Here is a 14,711-nt window from a genome sequence, read left to right on the forward strand (position 1 = left end):
AATATTTACTGAAAGATTTATTGGAAATAGTAGGACTTGTATGCTTCCAAAATGTTTTCAAGAGGTATTTTGGAATAAAGAGTGCAGTATCTCTTTAAAATAGCAGCATTTGTTTTTGGGGGCTTTTCTACGTATCTAAAAAACAAACACAGTTTCTATAATGAGTCAGTTAATTAAAACTTCTATATCTTTAAGGCACTCATTAAAATAGTGCAACTTTTTTTTAGGTTTCATGGAAACTTGAAAAAGAGATGTGGCAATTTTTAATTACATGCTGCAGTTTGTATCCGTGCATCCCAAAGCATTTCTAAAAGATTTTAAAGCAGTTATAGTACCAGAAAATAATTAGAATAGAATAGAATAGAGCTGGAAGGCACCTTGGAGGCCTTCTAGTCCAGCCCCCTGCTCAAGCAGGAGAAACTATACCATCTCTGAAAAGTGAATGTCTAGCCTCTTCTTAAAAATTTCCAGTGATGGAGCGCCCAGGATTTCTGGGGGGTAAGTTGTTCCACTGGTTGATTGTCCTCACTGTCAAGAAGTTTATCCTTAATTCCAGGTTGCTTCTCTTTTTGATCAGTTTCCAATCATTGTTTCTCGTCCTTCCTTCTGGTGTTTTAGTGAACAGCCTGCCCCCCCCGCCTTGTGGCAGCCCCTCAGATACTAGAACACTGCTATCATATCTCCCCTATTTCTTCTTTTCTTTAGACTAGCCAAACCCAAGTCCCGTAGCCGTTCTTCATATGTTTTAGTCTCCAGGCCTTTGATCATCTTTGTTGCTCTTCTCAGAATTTTTTCCAAACTCTCAACATCTTTTTTGTGATATGGTGACCAAAATTGGCTGCAGTATTCCAGGTGTGGTCTTACTAGGGTTTTATAATAAAGCAGTACTAATACTTCGCGTGATCTTGATTCTATACCTCTGTTTATACAATCCAGGATTGTATTAGCTTTTTTAGTTGCTGCTGCACACTGCTGGCTCATAGTCAAGTGAATGTTCACTAGGACTCCAAGATCCCTTTCAGAGTTACTGTTTTTAAGCCAGGTCTCACCCAATCTGTATTTGTACCTTTGATTTTTCCTGCCTAAATGTAAGACTTTGCTTTTCTCCACATTGTTGGATAGGGCCCATTGTTCAAGTTTGTCAAGATCTTTTTGGATCTTGAGCTTGTCTTCTGTCAGTTTGGTGTCATCTGCAAATTTGATGAGGCAATTAGACAAAGGGCATTTAAAATTATTTTCACACTGGTATACCATTGTAGGAAAAAATATCAAAATGTCAGAAATGATTACTATGAGATAAATGCAGTTCCTATTCAATTTGGTCATCTTTTTTTTCTTTTATTTTTTAAATGCTTCAACCACTGGGAGCTAAGTGGCATACAAACAATTTTCCCTTTTTACAACCCTGTAAATGTAGTAAATAAAATGAATGAATTAAAAAATAAAGTTGATTTTCTGTATTGTTATTTTTATTTTATTTCACTTCATATAGGCTCCTTCATTTTTAAACATACAAATAATGTGTTGTGCAATTCATGGTGTGAATAAGCAAAATATCCCCCTTTCTATTTTCTATAGTAAATTTGGATAATTGTATATCCCACATCTTCTTTCATATCTGTTTCTAATACTTAATTACTTTGATCTCAGCCATTTTAGAAGGTGGGATTCCAATATGGTAATTGATGGCTGTGATTTTTCTTACAGAGATATGATAGCGACTGGATGTGAAGATAAAAATGTCCGTGTTTATTATCTGGCAACTAGTTCTGATCAGCCACTGAAAGTATTCAGTGGGCACACAGCCAAAGTATTTCATGTAAGATGGTCTCCCCTTAGAGAAGGAATACTTTGCAGTGGTTCTGATGATGGGTAAGTACTTTTTCTTTAAATTTATGTCACTAACATAGAATTAAATTTTGTCTACAATTATTGAAGTTAGTGAAATAGTTACTTTAGATTTAGTAAAGGATTGAGTACATAAACTATTCCTTAAACACTAAATTGTTCTGAAAGACCATTGCTTATATTATAGTCTTCTCATGTTCTTCAAGGAAACTGATGATTTTACTTTAGTCTCCACTACAAGACCTGGGATAGAGTAAAATTTTGTAATGCATTAATATTTGTGCTGCAGAACCTATATCACTAGCATAAAGGTGAAATACAATGTCTGTATTCAAATCTTTGGCTAAAATCCCAATATCAGGATAAATTCTGTAGAATTCAAATCTAGACTGTAACCAAATTGCTCTCATTAATAAAAATTGGGATTGGTGCCCATTCTTTAGGTTCATATTGAATGAAACATATTGTCAACGCTGCTAACATTAGATGTTCTTGCTTTAACAACAGATGGAAATGTAGCCATCCTTTCTCACTTTTAGAGTTCGTTGATGCTGGGAGGGGGAACGTGATTGAGAGTCCAGCTAGTCATAACAATAATACTCAGCTGTGGGAACCCAAGGTTATTAGGTCCAGAGTTGATAGAAATTTGGTGGGCAGGAGAGATGGGGAGAAAGCCCATGCTTCCAAGTTAATTGGGGAATGTGATTTATGACTATTAATTGGAGGAGGGAATTGCACTTTGCTACTTTGTGCCAGGGGAGGGGAATTCAGTTTTTGGCTTCAACTATGTAATGCCAATACTTTGTTTCTCGAATAAAAGATATTTTAAGGAAAACAATGCCTTGAAGTTCTTTTGAAGAGATTCATCTGTCGGAACCATGACATTAAGCCCCAAACTCCAATTTTTACCTAACTATCTTGGGGTCCCGAGCCCCAGTCACTGTCCCTACAATTGAGGGATAGACTGACAAAGATTTGGGGAAGATCTCAGCATGGAGAAGGAAGGAGTGCCTGAAACCAGTACCCGGTAGTGGCTGCTACCTCAGAAGGGGGAGTGCAAACCAGCATCCTGGTGGAGAAGGAACTTTTTCAGGCCTCTCAGTTGGGAGTGAGACCCAAGCCGCAAGGACAGCTGATCTAGCCATCGGAATGGACCTTACCCAGTGGAGACTCTAGACAGCTTGAGACGGCCTTGCCCTGATCAAGTGCTTTGAAGGAGGACAAGGTTGAGTTGCAAAGAGGGGCTTCCCACGCATCGCATTCCCCAGACCCAATGGAAAACCATGAAATCGACTATGCTGAGGACTCAGGTGAGTGGAAGTACCTGTCTGCAGCCCGTAGTCAATCAGTAGATAAATTGGTAGAGAGATTTGAAGAGCTAGAAATGAGAAGTGGAGAACAACCCTCCTGTTCCTCATATGTGAGCGATCATGATTGGCGAGGCAGCTACTAACTCATGCCAAGGGGGAGCCCCAGTCCCACCTGTGTGGGTCAGGTGGCTTCCCCATCCTCAAAGTCACCAACCATGGCCTCCAGCCCCACAGGGAGAGATAGCTCCAGTCGTCACCCCTCCAGAAGCCCTGATCGCCGACGAGATAAGAGCCAGAGCTGTCACCGGGACAACCAAACCCCAGATGGCTATGCAGCAACCAAACTGGGGGTGGTCACAGCCCCGGAATGTGCAGCAGCAGATGGGGGCCTTGCAACAACCAGGAGTGATGCAGCCACCAGGAAGTCTGCAACTGCTGGAAGTACATCAGCAGCAGTGGGGCTGGCCGCTGCCTCCAATTGTGCAACAACCGCTGAAGGTCCCGCAACTGATGGGGATCTAGCAACAACCACCTCCGAGGCGACAGGGGTCCTACAACAACTGAGGATACCACAACTACCCACAGGTCAGCAACAGTGGGGATGGCAGCAGCCCCCGCACATGCAGCAACCACTGGGAGGCCTCAGCAACTGGGGGTGTCAACACAGCAGCCACTGAGAACATTGAGGGTCATACAACAGTTGGGGATGCTGCAGCCACCAGCAATGCAGCAACAGCCATGGGGATAGCAATAGCCCCCAAATATGCAACAACTGCTGGGAGGCTTGCAACAACTGGGGATACAGCAGCCGCCATTGGGGGGCAACAACTGGTGGGGGTGCAACATCCACAGTGGGGAGGCCAGCATCACCTCTTAGAGCAACCTTCGATGGGAACCCGGAAAAGCTGATCTTTTTCCTCAACCAGGTATGCTTTCACTTCAACCGCTGTGCCTATTTCTACCCGAAACCAGCTTGGAAGGGGAAGCATCCGAGTGGCTGAAAAATCTATATAACGAGCAAGCATCCAACCTGGAGGACCCCCATCTCTTCCTCCTAGGAGTGAGACCAAGGTTCGAGGACCCATCCTTTGCCCCCAAAGCAGAGGAGCAAGTCCACAAGATAAAGCAAGCCAGCAGGCCTGCACTAGAATACATATGAGAGTTTTGCAAGATAGCCGGCCGAATAGAGAAGTGGCCTGAGCAATCACTTCAAGGAGGGACTGGGCGACTACCTCTCCCAGGCTTGTATCTATTGAGCAGTTCCTAATCAGCTGCAAGAATGGTACCAGACAGCAGTAAGACTGTATGTTCAGCTGGCCCACTATAAGAAGCCACCCCCACAAGAAGCTGAGCCGAGATCACATCAATCCAAATGACAGCCACCCCCCCGAAAGCCTCCAACCGCCGCAGCTACTAACAGTCACAGGCTGTCAGCAGGCCCACCAATCAAGTGCTTCAGATGTGGATAAAAGGGACATTGAGCAGCAAATTGCCCAGTCTCTTACCCTCAGCAACAGAATAGACCGGGACCACCAGCAAGAAAGATACCAGCCCAGCAGCTGGCAAATGAGAAATCCAACTGGATCACGCAGGAACCTGCCCCCAAGTCACATCTCCCATGCAGGAGAGTGACAAACCCCAAGCTGGACCTGCTGCCGCTCTACTTCCAAGGACAGTGATGACGAAGTAGAGAATGACCGATAGGGAGTTGACACGTCCCACCTTTTTCACTGACTACCAAACTCATAATCCCTAAGACGGGGGTACAGCTAGATTTGAAAGTACAAGTCGACTCCAGATGCTGCTGGTGTGTTATTAGGTTATCACTTGCCTGAAAATGGACATACGAGCAAGGCTGCTTTCCAAACCTGTGAGGTTTGAGGAAGCTGATGGCTCCCTAATGGGAGGAACTTTAGACATGTAATTGACTGAACCCCTACTCTTAGAAATAGGTGAACACTGGGAGTTCATTTGTTTCATGGTGGCTCTGAAAATGACTGAGGCTGTGATCTAGGACTAGCCTGGTTAGACAAATGGAAACCATTTATCTGGTGGGAGAAGGGAACAAGGACTGTGAGGTTACCTATAGGACCCAAGCCCCCCCTTAACTCAACAGACATTACAGGAGAACCTAGCCCACCCAGTGGGCTAGCACACATGGCTATCTTGACTCAACCAGGCTAGCCACTCATCCCCAGCGAATATCAGAACCTAACTGAGGCATTTAGTGAGAAAGAATGCGACACTGCCTCCCCACCGGCCCAATGATTGCTCTATCGAACTGTTACTGGGAGCCAAACTCCCACGACCGAGAACGTATGCTATGTTTCCCCTTGAGATGGAGGAGATGCAGCAGTATGTAGACAAAAACTTAGCAAGGGGATTTATCAAACGGGCCAAGTCTGCCTTTGGAGCCCCAGTGTTTGCTTTCACAATCCGTTGGGCTCTATTAAACTGGTGATACTATCTAAAAGGGAGTAAGGTGCCTTTCGAGGTATGGAAATGATCACAAAAACCTAGAAGCACTAAAGACTCCCCGCAAATTGTCCCTGAAACAAGTATGATGGGCACAGTACTTTAAACATTTTAACTTCACCCTAAAGTACATACCAGGAGGAAAAAACTTCTTAGCTGATGCTCTATCCAGACTGCCCCAGTAAAAAAGCCAGCATGAAGTGGTTAATGAGGCAATTATCTCCAATCCACAAACTGCTTCTCAACTTACACCGCACAGAGTCCCACCTTCAAGAGCCCCTAATCCCAGTTACCCTGGGGCAAAGAAAATAAAACAAGAGCTCCTCACCGACCAATGGTTCAAGGACAATCAAACCTCCCTAACATGCAGGGATGGTTTGGTTTACAAAGGGGGAAAACTATATTTGCCGGAAACCCTCTGCCATAACGCACTCCGACATGGCCATGATGTAAAACAGGGTGGGCACTTTGGATATTTAAAAACACTACACCTCATCCGCTGTCACTTCTGGTGGCCGGCATTGAAACAGGATGTGGAAAACTTTGTCCAGAGTTGTACTGTTTGTGCCACCATGAAAAGAATTGCGGGGAAACCCCTTGGGTTAGTGCAACCAGTGGCAGACACTTCCCAACCCATGGGAAGAAATTGCTATAGATTTTATAGTAGATCTACCTGAAAGTAGGGAGAAATATGGTCATCTGGACTGTGATAGATCTGTTTTCAAAGCAGGCTCACTTCGTTGCCTGCAAAGGGCTCTCATCCGCCCAATGACTAACCAAAATATTCCTGAAACACATCTACAGACTGCATGATGCACCTAAATAAATAATCTCTGACATGGGTGCAGTTCACAGCTAGGTTTTAGAGGAGTTTTCTTAAACTAATTGGCTCATCTCAAGGACTATTGGCTTTTCACCCATCTACCAATGGGGCGGCTGAATCTGCGAACTCAATGGTGGAGCAGTATCTCCGATGCTATGTGGATTGTCAACAAACGAACTGGACTGACCTCCTCCCTTTCGCAAAGATGGCTTACAATAACTGTTCACAGCAGCACCAGCTTCATGCCTTTTAAAGTGGCCACAGGAAAAGAGTTCAGCCCAATACCCAAATACCCCCAAGCGCCCTCCACTTCCCAGACTCTTGATCAATGGGTGAGGGGGTGGGAGGAAATCTGGAAAACCACAAAAACTACTTTGAAAAAGGCTTCCGAGACATACAAAAAACAGGCAGATAAAAAAGGGCTCCTCAAAGAACATTCCAAGCTGGGGAAAAGGTTTATCTGTCAACTAAATATTTACAGCTTAAGTTACCTAGTAAGAAGTTGGGACCAAAGTACTTAGGACCCTTCCCCATTGTAAAGATCATTAAACCTGATCACCATGGAATTAAAACTTCCTAGACTCTTAGGAAAAGTTCACCCTGTTTTCCATTGTAGCCTGTTGAAACCTTTTCGGGGTTCCACCTTAAGACCTTCCCCTAAGAAGGCACCTGGACCTCTCATGGTGGCAGGACAGACTCACTATGAAGTAAACCGTATTCTTGATTCTAGAATTTTTAAGGGGAAATTGCAGTACTTAGTGCAATGGAAGCAGTATCTGTTGTCTGCAGCCACCTGGGTAAAATCTAGTGATGTAAAAGCTGACAGACTCATTAATAGGTTCTATAAGAAACACCCTAATAAACCAAGAGGCAACCCCGGACCCAGTGATGGCGAACCTTTTAGAGACTGAGTGCCTAAACTGCAGCCCAAAACCCACTCATGTATCGTCTGGTGTGGCCCATTGGGTGGGCGTGGATGTGGTGGTCACGGCAGACTGGGTGGGCATGGCCACCTCAATGTTGCTCATGGGGAGGGACGCCTGTGGGGGCCAGGCAGGGTTGGAGGAGATCCAGGGGGTCTCTAGCGGGTGGGACAGTGGGCATGAGGCTCATCCTGCGGGGTAAGGCGAGGCAAGGCAGGGGGGCAGGGCAGGGGTGCCATTGCCGCAAGGCGAGGCAGGGGCTGGAGTGACTGCTGCCTGATATCATCGGCTCCCCACACACATCAAGTACCAACTGTGTCTATCAGCAGCCACAGCCTGCCAGCCCCTCGGTTTCAGCGCAATGTGGCATGCCAATGACCTGATCTGGGCTCCAGAGGCCTGGAAAAGGCCTCTACCATGCGGATCTAGTGCTGCAGAGCGATTTCATGCCCCCCATGGCCGATCTGGGCCCCATAGCCTTTTCCAGCTCGGTTTGGGCTGCTGAAGCGCCGCAAAATTGCCCTGCGGCCATGGATGCGAGCTCCCTAACCTGTGCTTTCGTTTATATTACAGGATTTGTCCTTGTTGTAAGGGGGGGCAGATTTCAACGCTGCTAACATCGGATGTTCTTTCTTTGACAAAAGATGGAAATGTAGCCATCTTTTCTCTATCACTTTTTGGGAGGGGGAATGTGGATGAGAGTCCAGCTAGTTTTAACAATAATAACTCAGCCATCAGAACCTAAGGTTATTAGGTCCAGAGTGGGCTAGAAATTTGGCAGGCAGGATAGATGGGGAGAAAGCCCATGCTTCAAGTTAATTGGGGAATGTGATTTATGATTGTTAATTGGAGGAGGGAATTGCGCTTTGCTACTTTGTGCCAGTGGAAGGGAATTCAGTTTTTGGCTTCAACTATGTAATGCCGATACTTTGCTTCTCGAATAAAAGATTCTTTAAGGAAATCAATGCCTCGAAGTTCTTTTGAAGAGATTCATCTGTTGGAACCATAACATTAATATTTGCAGTAATGTTTTAATTATTATCTGAATTCTACACTACACAATATTTATTTGCTGATTGACATAACTAGCCTATGTTGTAAATTTGATGTCTTGATCTATATGTACGAAAGGCAAATTCTGGTTTCTCAAAAGGTTGCAAAGAAGCGAATTGTATTGTGATTTTGGCATTTTTAATGCAGCCACCATGATTTCAAAGCATGATATATTTATTTACATTTCATAGCATGCTGCCTATTCTAACAATTTAGCATGCTATGCTAACACAGCCAATTGCAATTTGGTGATATGATACAAGTATGATACAAGTCAGTGGTAAAATGGATGTTACCAGCTAAATTCTTTCAGCATCTTTCAAGGCTACAAGAAACCAGCAGTCTGCCTTAAATTATGACAAGATGAAGGCTGAGAAAATGTTAGAAGGGTATTGCATTATTTTATATTGGTGTGAACTGTCAGAAGAGTAGACAAATTGGGCAGATAAGGATTTCATGTAGCCCATAGTACAATCTGTATTAATGGTATTTAATGGTTACTTGTCATAGCTTGAACAATGCAGTTCTACAATAGATAGTTCTGTTATAATTCTGTAGTTCTATATCACTTTCATAAGCCAAGTCAGAACACTCCTCTTATATAATCACCTGTCTTTTTGGAATATCCCAATCTTTTGTTTTAAGTTCTAAATATGGTATCTGTTTCATAATTTTAAGACAGGCTTTAAAAGATTTCAGCTACATTTCTACATACATTTACTAGACATTGTTGTTAGCTGTGAAGTCATGTCAGACAGATCGCGACCCCATGGACAATGTTCCTCCAGGCCTTCCTGTCCTCTACCATCTTCTGGAGTCCATTTAAACTCACGCCTACTGCTTCAGTTACTCCATCCAGCCACCTCATTTTCTGTCGTCCCCTTCTTCTATTGCCCTCAATCTTTCCCAGCATTAGGCTCTTCTCCAGTGAGTCCTTCCTTCTCATTAGGTGGCCAAAGTATTTGAGTTTCAACTTCAGGATCTGGCCTTCTAAAGAGCAGTCAAGGTTGATCTCCTCTAGGACTGACCGATTTGATCGCCTTGCAGTCCAAGGAGCTCGCAGGAATCTTCTCCAGCACCATAGTTCAAAGGCCTCAATTCTTTGACGTTCAGCCTTTCTTATGGTCCAACTTTTACAGCCATACATTGCAAATGGGAAGACCATAGCCTTGACTATACACATTTTTGTTGACAGGGTGATGTCTCTGCTTTTTAGTGTGCTGTCTAGATTTGCCATGGCTTTCCTCCCGAGGAGCAAGCGTCTTTTAATTACTTGGCTACAGTCCCCATCTGCAGTTATCTTGGAGCTCAGGAAAATAAAATCTGTCACTACCTCCATTTCTTCCCTATCTATTTGCCAGGAATTAACAGGGCCGGATGCCATGATCTTGGTTTTCTTAATATTAAGTTTCAACCCAACTTTTGCACTCTCCTTCGTCACCCGCAACAAGAGGCTCTTTAGTTCTTCTTCACTTTCTGCCATTAGAGTAGTATCATCTGCATATCTTAGGTTGTTAATATTTCTCCCAGCAATCTTAATTCCAACTTTTGATTCATCTAGCCCTGCCTTTCTCATGATGTGCTTTGCATATAAGTTAAATAGGCAGGGCGACAGTATACAGTCTTGCCGGACTCCTTTTCCAATTTTGAACCAATCAGTGGTTCCGTCTCCAGTTCTCACTGTTGCTTCTTGACCCGCATATAGGTTTCTCAAGAGACAAATAAGGTGGTCTGGTACTCCCATCTCTTTAAGAACTTGCCACAGTTTGTTGTGATCCACACTATCAAAGGCTTTCGCATAGTCAATGAAGCAGAAGTAGATTTTTTCTGGAACTCTCTAGCTTTCTCCATGATCCAGTGTATGTTGGCAATTTGATCTCTAGTTCCTCTGCCTCTTTGAAATCTTGCCTGTGGTTCTGGTAGTTCTCGATCCACATACTGCTGGAGTCTAGCTTGTAGGATTTTAAGCATAACTTTACTAGCAAGTGAAATGAGTGCAATGGTGCAATAGTTTGAACATTCTTTGACATTGCCTTTCTTTGGAATTGGAATGTAAACTGATCTTTTCCAATCCTGTGGCCACTGTTGAGTTTTCCAAATTTGCTGGCAAATTGAGTGTAGCACTTTTACTGCATCGTCTTTTAAGATTTTGAATAGCTCAGCTGGAATACTGTCACCTCCACTAGCTTTGTTGTTGCTCAGCTTTTCTAAGGCCCACTTCACTTAACATTCTAGGATGTCTGGCTCGAAGTCAGTGACCACCTCATTGTGATTATCAGGGATGTTAAGCTCATTCTTGTATAGTTCTTCTGTGTAATTTTGCCACCTCTTCTTAATCTCTTCTGCCTCTGTTAGGTCCCTGCTGTTTTGGTCCTTTATCATGCCCATTTTTGCATGAAACGTTCCTTTCATCTCTCCAATTTTCTTGAAAAGATCTCTGGTCCTCCCTATTGTTTTCTTCTATTTCTTTGCATTGTTCATTTAAGAAGGCATTCTTATCTCTTCTAGCTATTCTTTGGAATTCTGCATTTAATTGGGCATATCTTTTTTTTCTCCCTTGCCTTTCGCTTCCCTCCTTTCCTCAGCTATTTGCAAAGCTTCCTCAGACAGCCATTTTGCTTTCTTGCATTTCTTTTTCTTTGGGATGGTTTTGGTTGCTACCTGTTGTACAATGTTGCGAACCTCTGTCCATAGTTCTTCAGGCCCTCTGTCTATCAGATCTAATTCCTTAAATCTATTTGTCACCTCTACTGTATATTCAACAGGGATATGATTTAATTCATACCTGAGTGGCCTAGCCCTTTTCCCTACTTTCTTTAATTTAAGCCTAAACTTTGCAACAAGAAGCTCATGGTCTGAGCCACAGTCAACTCCTGGTCTTGTTTTTACTGACTGTATAGAGAGCTTCTCCATCTTTGGCTGCAGAGCATATAGTCAATCTGATTTCTGTGTTGACCGTCTGGTGATGTCCATGTGTAAAGCCGTCTCTTGGGTTGTTGGAAAAGAGTGTTTGCTATGACCATCGTATTCTCTTGACAAAATTCTATCAGCCTGTGCCCTGCTTCATTTTGTACTCCAAGGCCAAACTTGCCTGTTATTCCAGTTATCTTTTGGCTTCCTACTTTAGCATTCCAATCCCCCATGATGATAAGGACATCATTTCTGTGTGTTAGTTCTATAAGGTGCTGTAGGGCTTCATAGAACCGGTCAATTTCATCCTCTTCAGCACCAGTGGTTGGGGCATAGACTTGGACTACTGTGATATTGAATGGTTTGCCTTGGATTCGAACTGAGATCATTCTGTCATTTTGAGGATTGTATCCCAGTATTGCTTTTCCTATTTTTTATTGACTATGAAGGCTACTCCATTTCTTCTGAGGGATTCTTGCCCGCAGTAGTATACCTGATGGTCATCTGAATTAAATTCACCCATTCCTGTCCATTTTACTTCGCTGATACCTAAGATGTCAATGTTTAGTCTTGTCATCTCTTGTTTGACCACGTCCAGCTTGCCTTGATTCATGGATCTTACATTCCTGGTTCCTATGGAGAAAAAATCTTTATAGCATCGGACTTTCCTTTCACCACCAGACATATCCATAGCTGACCGTCCTTTCGGCTTTGGCCCAGTCGCTTCATTCTTTCTGGCGCTACTAGTACTAGCCCTCTGCTCTTCCCCAGTAGCATATTGGACGCCTTCTGACCTGAGGGGCTCATCTTCCAGCGTCATATCGTTTTGCCTTTTGGTACTGTCCATAGGGTTTTCATGGCAAAGATACTGGAGTGGGTTGCCATTTCCTTCTCCAGTGGATCACGTTTTGTCAGAACTCTCTGGTATGACCTGTCCGTCTTGGGTGGCCCTGCACGGCATAGCTCATAGCTTCATTGAATTACGCAAGCCCCTTCGCCACGACAAGGCAGTAATCCATGAAGGGGTGTTTTTGATATACTATCTCTAAAACTAGGCAGACCTTGGGCGCCCATTGATTACATCATTGTGATGTATTGCTATGTCCTCTTGTGATGGTTCTGTTTATTTTTGTTTTATTTGGATGTTTGATTTATGCGTGGCATTTGGCTGTAATAAATTGATTGATTGAATTAGAAAAATGGCAAAATTTGTAGGGAAGAAATTATAAAATAACAAGGGCAGCTACTTATAAAGAAAATTTATATAAAATGTTTTATAGATGGCATCTACCACCTCCAAGATTAGAAAAAATGTTTAAAAACATGTCTAGTAACTGTTGGAAATGTAGGCAAAAGCCAGGCCCGTACTATCACCTTTGGTGGACATGCCCTAATAAGGCAAAAAAAAAAAAATAATAATGGTCAAAAATACACATGTGGCTAGAGAAAATGTTAAGAAAACATGTAGATTTTAAGCCAGAACTATTTATTCTTGGTATAATTACAGAGAACTATGTCAAAAATGTATATATTTAATATTACATGTATCAGTGAGAATTACATTTGCACAATATTGGAAAAATGAAGAAACACCATCAGAAGAAGATATAATTAGGAAAAGTTTGGATTGTGCGGAAATGGATAGGCTTACAATGAAAATGAAAGGGAAAGAAGATACAGAATATTTTCAAACATTGGATAATTTTTATAAATGGCTAGAAAAACGCAATAGAGAGTAGAAATGGAAGCTGTATTACTATTAATGTTAAATATGTGAACCCAGATAACTCATTGCTTATTAGACACTTAAGATTTGTAACTATAAAAACTTAATAAAATATCATGTTCCTTTAAAAAAATAAAAAAATAAATGTTATTTTCAAATTCTAGAGTGGATATGACAATTTCTGTGACTATGAAAAATCACTACTTTGGAACATCAGGTCTTAGTTTTTCACTAAATTAGATCATGTCTCTTACTTTATAGTATGATAAAGCGCAGGAAACTGTGCTGTGACAAAGTCTCATCAAGATTCTTTCATGCACCGCAATAGGTTTGTGGTTTTATCTGGAAATGATCAAAATATTGCAATAAAATGCCATCTTTTTTTATAGCACTGTTCGGATATGGGATTACACACAAGATGCTTGTATCAATATTCTTAGTGGGCATAAAGCACCAGTACGAGGATTGTTGTGGAATACCGAAATACCTTATCTATTGATATCTGGCAGTTGGGATTATACAATCAAAGTATGGGACACAAGAGATGGTACATGCCTGGACACAGTGTATGATCATGGTGCAGATGTTTATGGTAACATGTTTGATTTTGTGTTTTTGTACATTTTATATTCCTTTTGAAAATCCTATTATTTTAAAATATGTCATTGAAATTTTTAATTCCTTTTCTTTAGGATTAGCTTGTCATCCTAGCTACCCCTTCACTATGGCCTCTTGTTCCCGAGATTCTACTGTGAGACTTTGGTCTTTAACACCTCTGATAAATCCTCTACACTTATGCATCTTGGCAGACAGATCATGGGATGAGATAATTGGAAACATTGGTGGGTAAATGATGGCATGTGAGCAGATTATATACAAAATGGTCGTATTTTCACATATTTTCCTATGGCTTTTGTGAAAGGCTGTTCTCGAAGGCACAATGAGTACCAAAAATGATGATTACCAAACACTTTTTTCCGTAAGGAATAATGTAGTGAGTCACAAGTCAGCCAACACCGACAAAGTTCTAGCTTGTGCATTAAGTACCAAATAAATGTTAAGTACCAGGACAAATTTTGCATCAAAATGTGTTGCATACCAAATTTGATGAGTTCCAAAGCCGTTGAGTACCAAGGTGCCACTGTATTTTCTTCAGGTCATAGATGAGTTATATTCACTTTTTCACTTTAAGCCAGAGGTCCCCAACCTTTTGGGCACCAGGGACCAGTGCCATGGAGAAATGTTTTTCAGTGGACCACAGGGGGTGTGGTTTCGCATACTACCTGCATCCCATGGATGGGGCTTCGTTTGTTTGCTTGGCCTGGTTGCTTGCATGCTGCGGACCAGTGCCAGTCCATGGACTGGTGGTTGGGGACCTGTGCTCTAAGCATTATACATAATTCCTATTGATATTGTATTTTCATTATCCCTCTATTCTTGCAGGTTGCTGTATGTTGATAATTAAATGTGTTGATGGATTTGGTACACATTTTAGTTCCATGTTTGCCCCCCTTATTAGAGTGAACAACTATCTTGTTTTCACTGTTTAGAATTGATTTTTCTTTGAAGTATTTTTTTGAGTTAGATTTCCTGAAGTTTTAGAGATATATTCTTCTCTTTAAGAAGTAGCAATATCTGATAGT

At 42.3% G+C, this 14,711-nt stretch overlaps 1 protein-coding gene across 1 annotated transcript in view; it reads left to right on the forward strand.

Annotated features, from left to right (window-relative positions):
- WDR17 (WD repeat domain 17) overlaps nt 1-14,711 on the forward strand; it is a gene marked incomplete at its 5' end in the record, with an annotated part of 122,707 nt that overhangs the window by 51,559 nt on the left and 56,437 nt on the right. Inside the window, 3 exons of the mRNA XM_083367342.1 lie at nt 1,708-1,872; nt 13,458-13,660; nt 13,761-13,910. Of these exons, the coding sequence (XP_083223468.1) occupies nt 1,708-1,872; nt 13,458-13,660; nt 13,761-13,910 (518 nt within the window). The remainder of the gene's footprint in view (nt 1-1,707; nt 1,873-13,457; nt 13,661-13,760; nt 13,911-14,711) is intronic.

Source organism: Vipera ursinii, assembly GCF_947247035.1.
Source record: "Vipera ursinii genome assembly, chromosome: 7".
Taxonomy (NCBI): domain Eukaryota; kingdom Metazoa; phylum Chordata; class Lepidosauria; order Squamata; family Viperidae; genus Vipera; species Vipera ursinii.